The 19,238-nt window shown below is 35.0% G+C and overlaps 2 protein-coding genes across 2 annotated transcripts; both read left to right on the forward strand.

Annotated features, from left to right (window-relative positions):
* The first annotated feature begins 3,003 nt into the window (after positions 1–3,003).
* Positions 3,004–8,119, forward strand: LOC120279037 (probable pectate lyase 8). Its single transcript, XM_039285878.1, has 7 exons — positions 3,004–3,150; positions 3,303–3,350; positions 4,326–4,391; positions 6,469–7,111; positions 7,190–7,293; positions 7,387–7,527; positions 7,661–8,119. Exons 1-7 carry the CDS (start codon positions 3,047–3,049, stop codon positions 7,662–7,664), a joined length of 1,110 nt encoding a protein of 369 aa, XP_039141812.1. The 5' UTR covers positions 3,004–3,046; the 3' UTR covers positions 7,665–8,119.
* Positions 8,120–8,719: 600 nt separating this feature from the next.
* LOC120273588 lies at positions 8,720–11,567 on the forward strand. Its single transcript, XM_039280251.1, has 4 exons — positions 8,720–8,943; positions 9,063–9,271; positions 9,495–9,717; positions 9,800–11,567. Exons 1-4 carry the CDS (start codon positions 8,720–8,722, stop codon positions 11,565–11,567), a joined length of 2,424 nt encoding a protein of 807 aa, XP_039136185.1.
* Positions 11,568–19,238: the final 7,671 nt, after the last annotated feature.

Here is a 19,238-nt window from a genome sequence, read left to right on the forward strand (position 1 = left end):
TAACTCGTTGTTTTATTACATGTTTTTTACGTGACTTATCTGTTTATAAAAAATAAAATAAAATAAAATAAAACAAATAACTTCAACTCAAATCAAGCTAAAAGTTATATGTTGCTTACATCCAAACAAACAAAAACCAAAAGCCAGCAGATCCATTAATTCATTTCTTCACTACACTTCAAACACAAGCTATAAAATTAACTAACAAAACAAAACAAAACAAAAAAAAAATTAATAAAAAATAGGCATAAATTAATATATATGAAGAGAATAAGAGAAATGCATGTCTAACTTAGTGTGATAGCAAAGAAGGAATTGTGGATCTGGTCATGTGCTAGTACCTTCCGTACACACTTTGTTTGTTAGAATTTTAGTAGATGTCCTGGCTTTATTAATCTAAGCAAATTAGTGACACTGATTGACCACCTTATTTTCCACCAATCAAACCTATATTATTTTTTCTCAAAAATATTTCCAAATATTACATGCATACTCCATGCCTTATGAAATACAAATCGTTTAAGGATTTTTCATAAAAGTTAAAGATAATATTTATTTTTTTAAAAATTTAGAATAAAATTGAACTATAAAAAAAGTAAATTACCATTTTCTTAGAACTATACCCATTTCTTGGGATTGTATATTGTATTGTATATGTATAATTACTTTTTTAAAAAAATATTAATTTTCAAATATTGTAATATATTTTTTAACCTGTGATTAAATTATTTGTAAAAATATCAATGGCTTTCTTTTTGTTGGAAAAATTATTGACCAGCATAAATCCAAAATCATGATTTAGTACAAATCCCCTTTTTCGAAATTATCAGTCTTTTATTTTTGTGCGTTTATTCTACTAATTATCAAAAAAAATATTATATATAAATATAAAAAAATAACGGTCTAAAATTGTTTAATACTGATGAGAGGAGAGAACACCACTACTTAAAATCCCAGACATCCAAAGATCAAGTATTAATCTCCATTCTCTTTCAATACCTCTCAATACAATTATGTGGTAAGTAGGGTATATAAATCAAATTAATTGATTAGTTTAATTCAAGTTAATGAGTCTGGACCAAACATATTTTCCCTATCAATTTGGAGGCATACTTTAATAGCAAATATTAGAATTAAATAATATTTCAAAAATATCTACTTAAATTTATGATTAATTTTGCTTATGAAGGAATAAATGAGTTTATAACCGGCCAACCACCACACATGAAAAAAACGTTTTATAATTTACAAGATTTGGTCAATTTTGTAGTTTTAATCCAACTTCATATAAAAATTTACAAATTTACTCTAGAAATTAACTTTATATTTATATATATACACACACACACATAATTTTTTCAATCTCAATCAAACAATGTTTTCAATTACAAATGATATGTTGCTTTATGAATTTTGATTAATAATTTAATAGCAGTTACTAATCAATATATAAAAAGAAGATTATGTGATTAAATTAATTTTTAGTTGTTGACATGCAATGGCTTACAAATGAAGATAGATAGATAAATACATAAATTATATAAAGAATATATTATATTATATCTTTATTAAGTTAATGAAGGTTGAGTAGACTAGAACTTCACCAAAGTAAATTTGTCTTCTCTATTTAATCTTATTTTTTTTTAATATATATATATATATATATATATATATATATATATATATATATATATATATATATATATATATATATATATATATCCATCACATATGATATTAATTTACTTGCACATTCTTGTACAAAATAAATAATTACTGCAAAAATATTATTTACTAATACATTTTAACCAAAAGTTTTATAAAGTAGAAAAATAATTACTTTTATGATTTATTTTCTTGTTATATAAACAAATAAAAGTGTTTGTAAAATATTTAAAAATCTTATTTTATAATAATAAATTAACAATTATCTAATTTTATATCGGTATTTATTATTAATATCATCTTAATTATTTTATACTTTATTGATTTCAAAACAGTCTAAGTAACTTTCACCATAAATTTCCTAAAAGTCCCTTTTCTATTTGTGAAATTAATATTAATATTATATTAATATTTAATTATTTTATATAACCGGATAGAAAATATTCCTTAAATTTATCTTATTTTTTTCCCAGAATATATATATATATATATAATATTAATAAACACAATACCCATTCAAGAAATGTGGCTTGAAATGTAAACAAACACTTGATTTTTCTCCCAAACACTTTAAAAGCCAACAAATTTAATGACACTTTTGACTTACATGTCCCAACCCTCCGTTTTCATCGGCAAAATTTTATTTAATATATAAATTAATAAAATTTATATTTATTTATATATATCCCCAATTGTTTCAATAGTAAACTTGTGAAATAATAATAATAATAATAATAATTTATTAAAATAAAATTATTTGTAATTAATATATGCTATGATGTAGATAATAATTCATTTCATTTATTTTTAATGCACCAGTTACAGTCGAGCTTAACTACTTTATATAGATAAATTCCCAATCCCTAGGGAAAGAGAAAAACACTGTTATTTCTCACTACCAGTGTATAAACAACATTGATGAACAGAACCGTCATTGGACTACCGATTGTTTCTCATCATCTAATTTTTTTCATTTATCATAACCAATATCATCTAAAAATCTTAATTAATTTTTACAAATACACCCCTACAAAAATTTATAATTCCATAAAACAGTATCATAAAAGGGCATTTAAGGAAAAGGATTATGAATATTATCAAGTGAGCTGGAGGCAGTGAGATAATAGATTAGCATTGTGTTGTCACGTGACCGCCGACACCCTCCGCACGTGAGTCGGTGAGGATAAAAAAAAACGCTTACCGGATCGGTTAGTAGCGGTTACGGGTTAGGACCCGTTAGTGGGTTAAGTGACCCCAGCCTTAACTTAACCATGGTTAAAATCCCTTAACCCGACCACGTTCTATAAAAACCCGTGTTCCCTCGCGATGCTCACTGAGCACTCTCTTCGCTTCGCTTTGCTCTCTCTTCTCTTCGAGATCCATGGCCATGGCGCCGCGGTGGCTCTCGCTGATGCTTCTGGGGATGCTAGTGCTGGTGGCTGGGGTTTTTGGATGGTTTGGGAAAGAGAGAGTCTCGGATTTGAGGTACATTCTCTTTTACTGTTTGAATTTCGATGGATTTTCTTGTTTTAGGGCTCGATCGGAGGGTGGGGTTTAGGGTTAGGGTTTGAGATGGGTTTGTGGAGGAGATGAGAGGTCTCACTTTGGTTTAATTGATGCTGTTGTTCTTCTCGCAGTGATGAGGGATCGGCGAGGAGGAGTTTGGGAGAAGCCATGGTGATGAGGTTAGCTTCGCTTGCTTGCTCCTCTGTTTGGCTGCATCTCAGCCGTTTGATCTAGTTTTGTGTTTGATCTGGATCGTTAGATCTGGTTGGAGTTTGCCTCCTTTTGGATCTAGAGCGCTATTCTCTATCTTTCAGTGTTTCATTTTTTTTTTGGATTTTTTTTATCATTTTCATCCTTATTTTTCCTAATTTTTGCATGAGTTTTTGCAGCCAGAAATTATGCAAAATGAATGTAGAATTTTTCATGATTTATCTCAAAAAAAATTTCAAAAAGTGAAGAGAATGAAAACTAATTTTGAACTTTTTTAGGGGGTAATATGTGAAAATACTAGCAGAGAAGGGTATTATCGTAATTTCCGTAGCTCAATCTCATAATTTGACGTGAATCAAGTAACCATAAATCATTTTTCTTTTGGGATTTTTTTCATTTTCATCCTTGTTTTTGAAAAAAATTTCGCCGTTGCTTCAATTATATTTTTTTCTTAATTTTTGCATGAGTTTTTACAACCAGAAAGTTATGCAATCATGAATGTAGAATTGTTCATACTTTGTCTCCAAAAAAAATTTTCAAAAAGTGTAGAGAATGAAAACCAATTTTGAACTTTGTTAGGGGGCAATATGTGAAAATACTAGACAGAGTAAGGGCATTATCGTAATTTCAATAGCTCAATATCATAATTTGACGTAAATTAAGTAAACCATAAATCATGCAATTTGTTCAAAAATCCAAAAGCAATTTTCATAGAAGTGAGGGGGGAATGTGAGAAAACACTAGTGATAGAATGGTATTCCTGTAATTTTCTTACATGAGACCGTGGTCAGTAACGAGAATTTCTTTGACCCCCTCGGTTTTCTCGCAGATTTCCACGCTTGCTTCCTTTTTTTGGTTTTTTCCTTAAATTATATAAGAATTGTTTTCTCACGAGTGAGGCAATATATCGTTTCCCGAGATTTAGTTATTTACCGTTTCGCCAGGTCCGAGTTGGATGAAGTGCATGGGGCGGTGGAGGATCCTGATGCTGTTGCAGCAGAGGTCCACATGTAAGTGTCTGCTTTTCTTTTCTTTCTTAAAAATGAAATTTTTATCCAAAAAATTAAATGAATTTCTTATAATTTGGATTGTTATGGTTTATATAGTAATGGCATGTTAGTTTTATCAGAATTCAGTGATATTCCTTGCAATAATGCCTGCATTTTGAATGTAATTTTATAAAAGACAATCATTGATTAGTGTACAAAAATTTAGAATGTGAATTATTCGTAGATATATAAAGCAGGCCATTTTTTTCTCAGCTATGCACAATTAGAAGGAAGTTTTTGAAAAGTTAATTTTAGCAGTCAACCCTTCACTTGTTAGGAGTTTGAATTCTTATTTTTATAATGAATAATATAAATAGTGACTTGTTCACTTTGTCAAAGAACATAATGCAAAATGTAAATGACAATAATTATTTTAGCATGTTCAAAATTAAATTTAAATAAATGTTTTTTTTTTTTTTTTGCTGGTATACATCTGAACAAAAGTAGTGTGCGGAGGAGGTGCAGGGTAACTTCTTGTGGCTGATACTGGTGAAAAAGATATGGACATGTTTGGTCCTACATCTGAAAAAGTACTTTTTAAAGGGAAAAGATTTTGAAAGAATTGTTTAGTTAAAGCAACAATGTTGGAAACTTTACCTGAAAAGTTTATATTCAGTTCATTTTCAAATTTTTATTTTTTTTATTTTTTATTTTTTGCAACCAAGAAAGATTTCAGGGAAAAACTCTTTTCAAACCAATTTGTTCAGGATTCTTTTCATATGAAGTCTCACATATTTGTACTCGCTTCTGCCATCTTATTTAATGCCAAATGACGCCCTTTTTTTGGTTCTCCTCAGTCCTCTGGTTGAATGGTTTTCTTTTGGAAACCATATTAAATGGTAGGTCACTTGTGTTAGATGTAGTCAGGGTGTGAACTAGCTTGGCCCAGTTGTGCTTGAGTCCTGGCCTAAGAAGACAAAGTGGAGCTTGTGCTTGGCTTATTTTGATTTTTAAATTTAAATTAATATAAAAATAATGAACACGTTTAAAAATTATCCAGTCATAATGGATTTCAATTCTATAGCTGGAATGCATGGTGAGAACATGTATGCTTAAAGGTAGTGACTTCAAATGCTACCTTGTCACACTAAACTTAGAACACCTGTGTCATTAATTTTTCACTGACTCATGGCGCATGTATCATGCCTGCAAAGCCACACCGCCCTCACGTGATGGTAATCCATGCATTGATTGCCGGTCATGCCCTTGGGCGGCACCTCTGTTCCTTGTCCCATGATCTCTCTTCTAGGTCTGTGTGAACCTCCAACTTTCCAAGGCTAAGCCCATTACTCACATGAAAGAATAACCCCACTTCGATTTATTGGTTTGTTATCACTGGCTTTTATTCACATCTCTTTTCCTGCTCTCTTGTCCATTTTGTAGATCTGTCATAACACCGCCCACCTTCATTTCTTTGCATTTACTCCTCACATGATCTGTTCCTTGGTTCTAACTTCTAACTTGTAATATGGGTGCCATGTGGTCCTTTCCATCATAATCCTGCAATTGCCTTTTAACTAATTCTGGATTCTTTCCTAATTATTCTTGGCATAATGTATCTGCAATCTATCTTTTCACTTCTTTAAATTTTCTCTTCAATAATCTGATGACACCTCCAAAAGAACTTTTTGGTTGGTATTCTTTTGAAAAACTTTCTTTTCTATATTTCTTGTGACTTAAAGGTCTCTTTAACAGAGTTTCAGGTAAAGTTCCCAAATTTCCATCAGAAAATACTCATAATGAAAATGACTTACTCATGAATTAGTTAACACTTACTACAATACTTACAAATGCTAAAAATTACTCGGTTAATGCTCTCATACAATATCTGTTGGTATATTTTTTTTTCCTATGCCTTACGGTGTATTGTTTTTGTAGTCTTGAAATCATCATATCTATAATCAAATTGATTGATCTAAGAGCATAGAACAAGAGACCATTTCTTACTCAGATATATATATATATATCCAAGAAGACATGATATTGAGTTTCAAGTGTATCACACAATGACAAACACTATGGTGCTATGTTTAATCAGGGCCATCAACAATCATACAGAACGGCGTTCCCTTGGTTATCTATCATGTGGAACAGGCAACCCAATTGATGACTGCTGGCGTTGTGATTCTGAATGGCAGAAAAACCGAAAGAGACTTGCAGACTGTGGCATTGGTTTTGGACGGAATGCCATTGGAGGCCGTGATGGCCGTTTCTATGTGGTCACTGATTCCAGTGATGACGATGCTGTAAACCCCCTCCCAGGCACATTAAGATATGCTGTGATCCAAGATGAACCTCTCTGGATTGTGTTCAAACGTGACATGGTTATAACTCTTAAGGAAGAACTAATAATGAACAGCTTCAAAACAATCGATGGCCGCGGAGTTAACGTGCACATTGCTAATGGTGCCTGCATTACCATCCAATTTGTTACCAATATCATCATCCATGGCCTTCACATACATGACTGCAAACCTACTGGAAATGCCATGGTCCGCAGCTCACCTTCACATTATGGTTGGAGAACAATGGCGGATGGAGATGCTGTCTCAATCTTTGGTTCAAGTCATATTTGGGTTGATCATTGCTCACTGTCTAACTGTGCTGATGGCCTTGTTGATGCCATTATGGGATCCACTGCCATTACTATTTCAAACAATTACTTCACCCATCACAATGAGGTGGTGTTCTGTGTACATCTATCATTTTCCATAAAATCATGTGTTCTGCTGTGGCTAATCTTTGTGAATTCCTTGCAGGTAATGCTTCTCGGACACAGTGATTCATATGATAGGGACAAGGCCATGCAGGTCACCATTGCTTTCAACCATTTCGGCGAAGGCCTCATTCAGAGAATGCCAAGGTATACCGGCATTAGATATATTACAATGTTACTTCATCTATTTATATCATCATATTGAATTAGTTTCGATGTTTTTTTCCCCTCTTTACGCAGGTGTAGACATGGCTACTTTCATGTTGTAAACAACGATTACACTCACTGGGAAATGTATGCCATCGGAGGCAGTGCTGAGCCGACAATCAACAGCCAAGGCAACCGATATCTCGCCCCTACCAATCCTTTTTCGCCAAAGAGGTATCAAACTAAAAGCTCAAGTTGATAGGATGAGAGATTGTGATTCAAATGTGTTTTAAGTTGATAGCACAAGAAACCCGCATTTGTGTATTATATTTTTTAAATTAACCAATGCGGAAATGACTCGGAACAGGTGACAAAGAGAGTTGATACCCCCACAGAAAATTGGAAGGGCTGGAATTGGAGGTCGGAAGGTGATCTCCTGTTGAACGGGGCCTACTTCATCCCATCCGGAGCAGGAGCCTCAGCAAGTTACTCAAGAGCCTCAAGTCTTGGAGCTAAGTCATCTTCAATGGTTGGCTCTATAACTTCTGACTCCGGGGTTCTTTTCCTGCCGTCGAGGAAGGCAGTGTTAGTTCAACTTAATCGAGTTAAGACTCGTCGTAGAACACCGATAAAGAGTTCGAAGATTTAAAAAGTGAAGATTGCTTGACAGTGTTACACATTTTTCTGTTTTACACTGACACCATTTGCCATCCTCAACCTCAACCTCCCCCTGCCACCATTGCAATTGTTTCTTGTTTGTGGTGCAGGTTTGGAAGCGTTGCTAATTTGTTCTCACATTTCCTTATATTATGTGATCCTTTTTGTATTGTTTCTATGCTTTTCTACCAAGAATTTAATGGGTTTTCATATATGGTGGAGCATGCTTAGCATGCATTATAAATGTATGTTTCTCTTTGTAGTTGATGCATTAATTGCTTTTCAGTTTAAAGGATATGTTTGTTTTTGTATGCAATTCTCATTCTTGAAATGGGATTTATATTCCCAATCTTGTGTGCATTTGGAACCAAGTTTGGAATTTGATTCCTCTTTTGAATAATTCCTGAAGTCTAACTCATGAATGCACCAATCAAGCTTCCCCAATACTAATAAATAATATAACTTAAAAAATTTTTTTGGGTTCAGCCTCTTTTAGGGCTGAAAATAAAGTTGAGCTTCAGCCAAATACTTAAAATGAAAATGAAAAAAAACTACCCCTGATTGGCTCACATGCTTTCCCCGAGCCCACCAATGCGATCTTCCCAGATTTGGCTCTGACCATGTCCCTATCCGGCTTGTGCTTGGTCAACATGACTTCCGTCCTGCTCACTTTAAATTTGAAAGCTCGTGGTGCACAACGATTGACTTCACGGATAAAATCAAGGAGTGGTGGGAGGAGCAACATCCTGCTAGTTGCGGGGCTTTCATCATGGCCAAAAAACTGATTGGTTTAAAAAAGAGGCTCAAGATTTGGGCCAAGCTTACTTTCGGTTCTATCCGCGACAGCAAGAGAGACCTTCGCCAGGCCCTGGATGATCTAGATTGCTTTCGGGAATCCAAGCCTTTGAATGAGGAGGAGGTTACCAGATCGGAATCGCTTTCTAAAGAGCTCATGCTTACCCTGAACCAAGAGGAAATTCACTGGAAACAGAGGTCTCGTATCATTTGGCTCCCGAAGGCGACGCCAACACTAAGTTCTTCCACTCGGTCGCGAATGCCCGACGTAACCGTAACTTCATCCCTGAGATAGAGTTCGCGGGGAATACTTTAAGGGGTGACAAGAACATCGGGCATGCCTTCACGTCCTTTTTCCGTAGCCAGTTCGGATCTAAGCGGGATAATCGGTTGATATTTGATTGGAGCACACTGCTCTCGAGGAAATCCATTATCAATCTCGAGGATCTTGAGGCTCCCTTTTCTGTTGAGGAGATTAAAATGGCCACGATGGATCTTGCGGCGAACAAAGCACCTAGACCTGATGGTTTTCCAATCCTTTTTTTTCAAAAAATTTGGAATATCATTGAGAAAGATATGGTTCAGTTGTGCAATGATTTCCACAACCATTCTGCCAATCTGGAAAGAATCAATTGGGCGAACATTGTTCTGTTTTCTAAGTCTGACACCCCGACGGCTGTCACCGACTTCCGGCCGATTAGCTTGATTAATGCTCCACTTAAAATCATCTCCAAAATCTTGGCTTCCAGACTTTCCTAAAGTCGTCGATCAGTTAATTGACAACTCCCAATCTGCCTTCATTAAGGGGAGGTCTATTTTGGACAATGTGGTGGTAGCTGAAGAAATCATCTTTGGCCTCCAGAAACGGGAGCTCCCTGGTAACATCGTGAAAGTTGACTTTGCCAAGGCCTTTGATATGGTGGACTGGGACTTCCTCTTGGACTTGCTTGAAGCTAGGGGCTTTGGCCATAGGTGGCGACTTTGGATCACCAACCTGCTTTCCACCTCCAAAGCTTCAATCCTTATTAACGGTGCCCATGAGGGGTTACATCAGATACCAGCATGGTTTGCACCGAGGGGATCCTCTTTCACCCTTGCTTTTTATCCTTGTAGTAGACGTGCTCAGTGCTATGTTCAACCATGCTTTGGCGACCCATGTTCTTCATGGTGTCCCTCTGGGAAGTCAGGGCAATGTCTGCCATCTGCAATATGCGGATGATTTGCTTATTTTGTCTGCTGGCGGGATTAAGGACCTCAGGATTATTAAGTTGATACTATACGTCTTCGAAGGAATGTCTGGCTTAGCAGTCAATCTTAACAAAACATGTTTGGTCTCCACCAAATTCGGTTCCCTTCCTTGTCCTACTTCACTGGCCACTCTTAGCTGTTCAGCAAATGTCCTCCCGATCACCTATCTAGGTATTCCTATTGTTGGCAGGAGGCCCCGTAGACAGGACTGGGAGGTTCTTATTCTAAAAATTAAGGTCAGACTCTCGTCCTGGAAAGCGAATTACCTACCTCTTGGGGGGAGGCTCATTCTCATCAATTCTGTCTTCTCCGAGTTACCCACATATTGGATGTCAATTTTCCGATTGCCAAAATGGGTCTGCAAATGTATCGATCGTTTGAGGAGGGACTTCCTCTGGAGCGGGCCTGATATCGACCATCCTAAATGTCGACTAGTCAATTGGCGTAGGCTTTGTCTTCCTCGAAGTCAAGGAGGCTGGGGTATCATCAACTTAGAGGACTTTAATTGTGCACTTCTCGGGAAATGGTGGTGGAAAGTCGTTAATGACGAGTTTTGGTGTGGATCGGCTCCTATCATCCACAATTATTTTCAGCATCATTCGAAATGGAACCTTTGGTTGCCACGCAGCCGTCACTGCTCTTTCTTCTGGAACGGTCTTTTCCACTCTCTTGATGCTTTCAAAGCTTGCCTCAACTCATTGGTGGAGAATGGCGAATCTACCCTGCTTTGGTTAGATAATTGGTATAACGGTGGCGCCCCCAAATTCTTTTGGAGGGATGAATTTCTTCATTCTACTTCCCCATTCGCGACTGTTAGGGAAGTTATTTGGGATCTTCCTTCTGATGCCATGAGGACTGACCCCGTCTTATGTTCAACTCTTTCCAAAATCCAGTCCGCAACGCGGGAGCAGCCTGACAAGAAAACTTGGAAACTATCGGCTAATGGTTCCTTTTTTGTCAAATCCTTTTACAAATTCCTTATTGATAGAGGGTTGAGATGTGAGGTCACTCCTATTATCTTCAAGGGCTTTGTGCCTCGGAAAATTGCCGCGTTCGCCTGGTTAGTCTGGAACAGGAAGATCCTTACTCTGGATACCCTTTTTGCAAGGGGTTGCAACAAACTGCCTTCGGCGACTTGTCTTCTGTGTTGTTCTGATATTGAGTCCATTGACCACCTATTTTTTAGGTGCCGCTTTTCTAGGGAACATTTGGAACCGTCTCGCTCTCGTCTTTTCTTTCCAACGTATCCCTCCACTAGTCTGGACCTGTGGGGTAGTTGGTTTCGTGAGCTTGACCCTATTCTTAGGCTTCCCTGTTCGCTTATCGCGAGGGTGGTCCTTTGGCATATCTGGCTTGCTAGAAATAACCGTGTTTTCAATTCAGTGTTTATTTCTAGGCCTACGGTTTTCTTGAATATTTGTCATATGTATCTCTCTTGGATGTCAGTGGTCCTAGCTAAGGAGTTGCGTAAGCTGGAAGATTCGATTGCTGCTGTTAGACGCTGTATCCAGTTCTCTGGATCCCCTTCTCGCTTGGAGTTGGATCCCAACGGGCCAGTCGATTTCTCCGGCTAGTTGCTCTACAGTGTTCGTCTGTCTCTAGGTGGAGTCCCTCTCTCCCCCTAGTTTCTGTCTGTTGTTCTTCTGTTTTTGTACCCACTGCTGGTGGTTTCTTCTTTTTTGTTGTCTGTGCGGTCGGTCTGTATCAGTTTTTTTTTAATGCATTTGTAGTTTATCCACTTTATCAAAAAAAAAATGAAAAAAACTTTATCAACAATGGAGAAGGGCAAAGTTATTTTGGCTAATAAAATTAGCTGCAGAGCTATAGCTAGAGTGTGAGATATAGGTGATAAAGATTAAAAGGAAAAAAAGAAAGAAAAATAACGCAAGGAGAGGAGGATGTAGAGTTGTAAGACGATAGGACTATAAAATCAAGCTAGATTTAGCTCTAATTTAAGGAAGAGAATCTTTGCAAGTTATCCTACAAATCTATCGGTTTGATCCCTATTTGATCTCTTCTTTAATGTTTGTTGTGATACTCATTGTTATGAGATATAAATCTTCTCTCAAAGTTATCTCATGTAAATCCTTCTTGTGTTGACGATGCTCATCTTGTTATAAACCTCTAGCTTTGTGTCATGAGAGGTGAAGATTATAATCTCATTGTTAATGTATTGAAAAAAAGTCCAAAAAGCTCTAAAGAGTTCCGTGTTTTTCCTCTTGATTTGAAGGGGTTTTGCACGCTAAAAGCTTCTTGTTAGCTTGTCTTATTGTTTTACATCTCGTACTAACACTCAAGAAGGGTTTTGAAGTTTTGTTTGAAGGTTTAAAGAGTCATATGAGCTTATGCTTGCATAAGAGCTTGCATATCATAACCTGTGAGCCTTACAAGCCATAATACACCCCCATATGAGATCATATAAGATAACTAGAGAGCGTACGGGTAAATGTGCACCCACACAGGAGGCTACATGACCCGTTCAGAGAGTCGTTCAGAAGTCGTGCGGACCAGTATACGCCCGTATACGTGATAGCATACATGAACATTACTATAAACAGTAATTGTTATGAAAATCTCAAGCATTACTCTTTGATTTTATTTAGCAGAGTGATCCAATTCCCAACAAAAATTAAGTTAACTGATTAATTAAAAAGAGCCTCATAGAGATTGTTGTTTCATTTTTAATCAATTTAAAATTATCAATTGAGACATAAACATTGGATGAGAAATAAACTAAGGGGCATTGGAGCAGAAAAAGAATACTAATACATTATAATAAATCAAAATAATTCCATAGACATTGAGGCCATTCTAGTCATACAGTAGGTCTCATAATTATACAATGTTCATAAACATGATAATAACAATATTATACAACACAAAATTTTCTTTTATAAACATCGAGATGATGATGGAAAGCAAACTTATTGATATATTTAAAATCTTGAATATATTGTAATAGACACCAAGTTTGTATAAATTCACACAATCATTAAAATAAAATCCTATCTCACATGTGATGATGAATGGTGTAAATAATTTGACTTCTCCACTTCTGTAATTTTTTTTTTCATATATCTTTTGAATATGGGAATGTCAAATGGAACAATAAGACAACAAATCCAAATTCTATGAATGTTGTGGAAGGGAATAGCATAAGAATTTAGCTTAGCCACCTCTTGACTCAAATATATAAGAATATATTGACTAAAATGGGACACTTTTGGGTAGAATAATGAGTGCTAATAAAACCAATGGGCCTGCTTTGGTTGCTTGATTCAACCATCTAACCTTCAATGTTGGTATGTTGGTTGTGACTAATGGTTTCTCTTTTCTTTATAAAATTTTTTAAAAAAATTTCTCGTTATGGTCCTTATTCATTCATAGCTAATTAATATCTTATTTATTAATTTAATTGTTATTGCATAAATCTTTTAGTTTATAAGTCATGTTTTCAAACTTTTGTATGTCAGGTAGTTGTTATTTTATTTCTATTCTACCTCCATGGTTTGAAATCCACATCCGTGATTTATCTATATTTTTTTAATATATATAATGTATTAATTTAGTGATTGTCCCAACATACAAATTTAGTAAATTTTTTAAAAAATATATTAATTAATCATCTAAAATATGTATTTGAAATTAAATATACATTCCAGAATAATGATCTAATAAAATGGAAATTAAATATAAAACAGCATAACAATGATGTGACTATAAACCGATGAATAGACATGCAAAAAATAAAATAAAATAAAAGTGTTAAAGTGCATAAGAATAAAAATAAAGAGAGTTTCAAAGTGATGACAATTCATCTAGAATCATCCTTTTATAGTTACTTCGGAAATATTACATCCCCAGAGATTAGGTGCCCGGAAGATTGAGCCTTCATTATTTTAATTTGTACCTATTCTAATCCTTTAATAACCATTTATATCGGTGAAGCTTTAAATATAATTATTCCACTTTTAACTCAGCATTGAAAATGACAAGGTGGTGTTTTCCCCAACAGTTGGTGCACCTAATGTAGCAAGTTGATGAAATTGAATCCAATCATAACAGAGAATAATGCTCAATGTTCTGCTTTTAATAAATTTTTAATTAAATTTCTTTTACTTCAAAGGCCTACCTTCATCTCAAAATTTTGTCTTTCATATCCAAAATTTCTATGCAAAAAAAATCTAGTGTTTAAAATTTCACTAAACTCTATACATATTTAATCATCCTCTCGAAATCTTCATTAAAATATATCAGTGGTGATATTTGTACTAAATATATTGATTAATAGTGCATTCCACACATTCCACACATTCCACACAGTGGACCCAAAAAAAAAAAATCATCTCCATTTCTTCTTCCATTTTTGTTTTGTATTAATTAATACAAATTAAATATGCATTATTGACATAATCCGATATTTCCTTATCTAAATTATATATATATGTATTTTAAAATTAAAATTATAAATATATTTTTTTATTTTTGTGGGCTCCTTTTTTTTATCCGGCCTTTAATTAGGATTGACCGGTTAAAAATATGGATCACAAATCAGATTTTTATTTTTTTTTATATGACTTCAAGGGATTATGGGTTCATAACTACTATTGAGGGCAAGCCCCTAATATTAATTATCCCGCACAACGTCATGGGAACCTCCGATTAAGACAAGTGTGAATGAGAAAGTAATCGAATAATAATTTTTTATTAATTTCAAAGATGCATGCGAACACATGATCATAAACAAGAATACATAAGCATTAATAGAGCCATTTGTTTTAAAAAGCTTGACAAGAGAGTTTTTTTTTAGAAAGAGCTATTCTTCTATCATGCTCCCTCAAACTTCTTTTTGCTCTACCTGGCGTTCTTAGCTCCTTCACTGAATGTATGTTGGAAGATCCTTTTAGTTCTGTGAATATAACCCTCCTCGATTTCTTTTTTTTTATGTGCGATTGTATCTTGACATATCGCTTAGTTCTCAGTGCTGGCCACTCTACATTTATGAGTTGCCTACTTGATCACTTTTTGCTTCTTTTTATCGGCAAGACTTTGGGCCTTTTTGTGCTTGTAAAATCTCCAGCTCCCTGGACTTCAGAAACTCCCTCACGTCTTTTGACTTCTTGGTGTCTTGAAACTCGGAGTTGCATTTGTCGCTTTACACGAGGCATTTTTAGGTCTTGACTCTTCAATTCTTTTTGAGCCTTGACCATTGGATTCTTTAAGTTACGACCCTCAACATGGTTAGGGTCATTAACTCGATAATTTTTGATTTGCTTTTTAAAAATAGATCTCAAACTCATTTTTTTTAAGAGAGACCTCATAATGGGTTTCAAGAAAATTTTTGCCAACTTAACTTTTTCAATAAATGCTGGCAAGAGAATTTTTTTCCTCTTTTTTTGTGAAAAATTTCATTCATTCATTTTTTTTTATTCATCATCATTGTGAAACTTTCATTTTTCTTCTTTTTCATTTCAAGAAAAGATACTCCAGTTGAGAGTCAACTCTTCTTGTTTTTTTTTAATGAGTGTTGACAAGAGATGTCTTTTGTGAACTCTTCATTTCTTCTTCAATTTTACTTTTCCTTCCACTTTAAGAAATTTTTACTCTTCTTTTCATTTTCACATTTTTTTCTTTTACTCCAATGAGTGTCAAAAGACCTCAAAGTGAGCTTGAAAAGAGGATTTAATTTTTTTATGGAAATTTTCTCTTTACTCCAAGAATGTCAAGATTTCAAGGTGGAATGAGAGAAATTCATGAAAATTTCTCGTTACCCCAAGAAAGTCAAAACTTCAAGGTGGAATGAGAGAAAATTATGAAAAATTTCTCGTTAGCCCTAGAAAATCGAGACTTGAAGGTGGAACGAGAGAAATTTCATGGAAAATTTCTCGTTACCCCAAGAAAGCCAAAGCTCATGGTGGAATTAGAGAAAATATGAAAATTTTCTCGTTACCCCAAGAAAGCCAAAGCTCAAGGTGGAATTAGAGAAAATTTTATGAAAAGTCCTTACTCCCAAGAAAGCCAAAGCTCAGTGGTGGAATCAGAAAATATGAAAATTTTTCTCATACTCCCGAAAAGCTCAAAGCTCGAGGTGGAATTAGAGAAAAATTTTATGAAAAGTCTCGCATTCCCAAGAAAGTCAAGGTGGAATTAGAGAAAAATTTTATGAAAAGTCTCGTTACTCCCAGAAAGCCCAAAAGCTCATGGTGGAATTAGAGAAAATATGAAAATTTTCTCAGTTCCCAAGAAAGCCAAAGCTTCGAGGTGGAATTAGAGAAAATTTTTATGAAAAGTCTCAGATTCCCAAGAAAGTCAAGGTGGAATTAGAGAAATTTCATAGGATTTTTTTCTAGAGGAAGCCTCGCGAAGAAAAAAATTACCAAAAATACCCCCACTCAAATTCATCCTTTACTTTTTTCCTCATACTCTCTCTCTTTTTTTAACCCATCCTTTCATTTTTCCCATATTTTTCCTTTCTTCTCTCATTTTTTACTCACCCTTCCATTTTTCCATATTTTTTTCCTTCTCTCTTTTTCAAATTCATCCTTCCATTTTTCCATAATTTTTGTCTTCTCTTTTTTAAATTCACCCTTCATTTTTTTCCATATTTTTGTCTTCTCTCTTTTTTTCAAATTCACCCTTCATTTTTCCATATTTTTGTCTTCTCTCTTTTTTTCAAATTCACCCTTCATTTTTCCATATTTTTTTTCTCTTTTTTTCTCACCTTTCATCATTTTTCTATTTTTTCTTCCTCTCTTTTTTATTGCCTGGCTAGCTATAACATTCCACCAAACCTTTCTATAATGCGAGCACAATCTCGGAAGTCATAATTCATATTATACTTTGGAAATTCGGCAACATAGCTTAAATTCTTTCTGAACATCTGCTTCCCTTTGTGACCACTTCTTGCACTCTTAGCAATAGTATTCAGGATCTTGAACTTTGTTTCAACTTATTCTAAGATAAAGCTCCAAGCCCAAATAGCTTCTCATGAGTGACTGGGTTTAGCTTTAGGATAGCTTTCTTGAACATGATGGCTTGAACAACTATAGCTGCTTCTTGATTCATATTATCACCATTAACGCAGATAGAAGAATGCTCAGAAAATCCAATATTCCCAGAAGTAAAAGGCTCTTATCTATAGTAAAGTATCCCTCGCTTAGGAGCCTGTCCAGTAAACTGATACTCAAGAATATAACCTCATTTTGAAGCTCTATGGCCTTTGCATACTCGATGATCCATTTTTACCATCAGCAACCACTGCTAAAAAAAAATAAGATCGTCGTTGATTGTCTCGTTCGTGTATTCGTTGGCGTGACTCGTCGGTGCACAGTTCATTCTCTCTCTCCTTCTTAGCCCTTTACAACCCTCCTCATCATCCTCCTCTTCAAACCTCATCACTGTGAATTCTACTGGAGACTGGTCTTGATATTTAGAAGAGGAACTGGAATCACTAGGTGTGGAGAATAGATGGAGTTATTGCCGGCGATCGAGGAAGAAGGCGAACATCAATGATAAATTGTTTGTGAAGTGGTCAGAGAGGTCGTTGGTGGACTTCACATTGTTGGGGATCCATTCGACAAAGTAGGACAAGTTCTTGTTCTGCACATTGATCATCTACTCGTCCAACTCCTCAGTGCTCATCTTGCCACAGAACATGGCGGGTCTGTCGGGTAACATCCATGCCGGGGATCAACGACGCACATCGCATTCTTGACGTCTCACGTCTATTGAGTAAGCTTAGGGATGGTGAGGGCGCTGTAGGTGAACTTTCGGAGGTCGGAAATCAGATGGTTCGGGTCGCTAAAACTAGGTGTGGTGAGCTTGAGGATTCGGACGCTATCCATGGTTCCGGGCTTCAAATCCATAAGAACGACGCGGGGAACAAAACGACCGTATCTGGCCTCGTTGTAGTAAACATTGACCCTCTCAAGATGGAAATCGGTATCACCTTGATACCTGCCGGTGGAGTCGATGCCGTGCCCGGTGCACGTTACTTCCCGAACATGAAGGATTTCACTCATTCTCCTCGTCTTCTCGGTGTGATGCTTTCTTCGGAGAGGACGAGAGAGAGAAAGAGAGAGAGAGCACGAGATAGAAAATGAGAGAAAAGAAATACATACTACGGATGCATGTACGTGCATGATTCCTTTTCTTTAAATGCATAAAATATATATATATATATATATATATATATTAGAGAGAGAGAGAGCATGAATGAGAGAGAAGAGAGAATACTGCATGTGTTTTTTTCTCTTTAAAAGCATGAACATAATTATATATATATATATATTTTTAGAGAGAGACAGTGAGAGAGAGAAGAAAAAAAAAAAACAGGCTATCAATGCATGCACATGCATGGTTGCCTTTCTTTAAATGCATGAAAAACATTAAAAAAATTCATACTAACATGGGCACAGGCATCCGGTTCTCTTTACATGCAAAAATAATTTAATTTTTTAAAAGAGAAACAAAAATGCTAATCCTCCGATCGTCACTTTTTTTATCTGTAGAAAATCTCTACGTCCTCTCCTTCCTTCTTTCCTCTATCTTTTCTTCTCTCTTCTTTTTTTTCCAGTCTCCCCTTGTTCTGTCTCTCCTCTCTCTTTTTCTTTTCTTCACTCTCTCCTTCTTCTGTCTATCTCCCTTTTTTTTTCCAAAAACCCTCTCCTTTTTCCTTGTCCCTTTTTTCATCCCGAAAATCCTCAACCCTCAGAGAATCTCGACTCCCGGTGAGATTTTTCTTTTTTTCTTTTTTTCTTTTTTAAATTTTTGAATTCAAAATTTCGATCTCTATCCATAATCTCCATTTTTTTGTATTTATTATTATTTTTATTTATTTATTTATTTTTGAATTTCCCTCCTTTATTATTATTCATATATATATATATATATATATATTAAATTTCAAACGAATATATATATATATATATATATATATATATATATCTCTTTCCTCTTCCTTTTTCTGTTCTTTTTTTCTTTTTCTGCATCTGTTCCCCAAAAATCCTCAACACCCTGGAAAAATCTTCGATCGTGAGAATTTTTTTTAAAATTTAAATTCAAATTTTTTCCAATTCTTATCACTTCTTCTTCTTCTTTTTTGAATTTAAATTTCTTTTTAAAACTTCAAACTCCCTCTTTTCCCTCTCTCTTTTATTCATTTTCATTTTTTAAATATCTTATTATTATTTTTATTTTAATAATAAATTCCTAATGGAATTAGGAATTAAAAAGAAAAACCATAT

Source organism: Dioscorea cayenensis, chromosome 2 (genome assembly GCF_009730915.1).
Source record: "Dioscorea cayenensis subsp. rotundata cultivar TDr96_F1 chromosome 2, TDr96_F1_v2_PseudoChromosome.rev07_lg8_w22 25.fasta, whole genome shotgun sequence".
Classification (NCBI taxonomy): domain Eukaryota; kingdom Viridiplantae; phylum Streptophyta; class Magnoliopsida; order Dioscoreales; family Dioscoreaceae; genus Dioscorea; species Dioscorea cayenensis.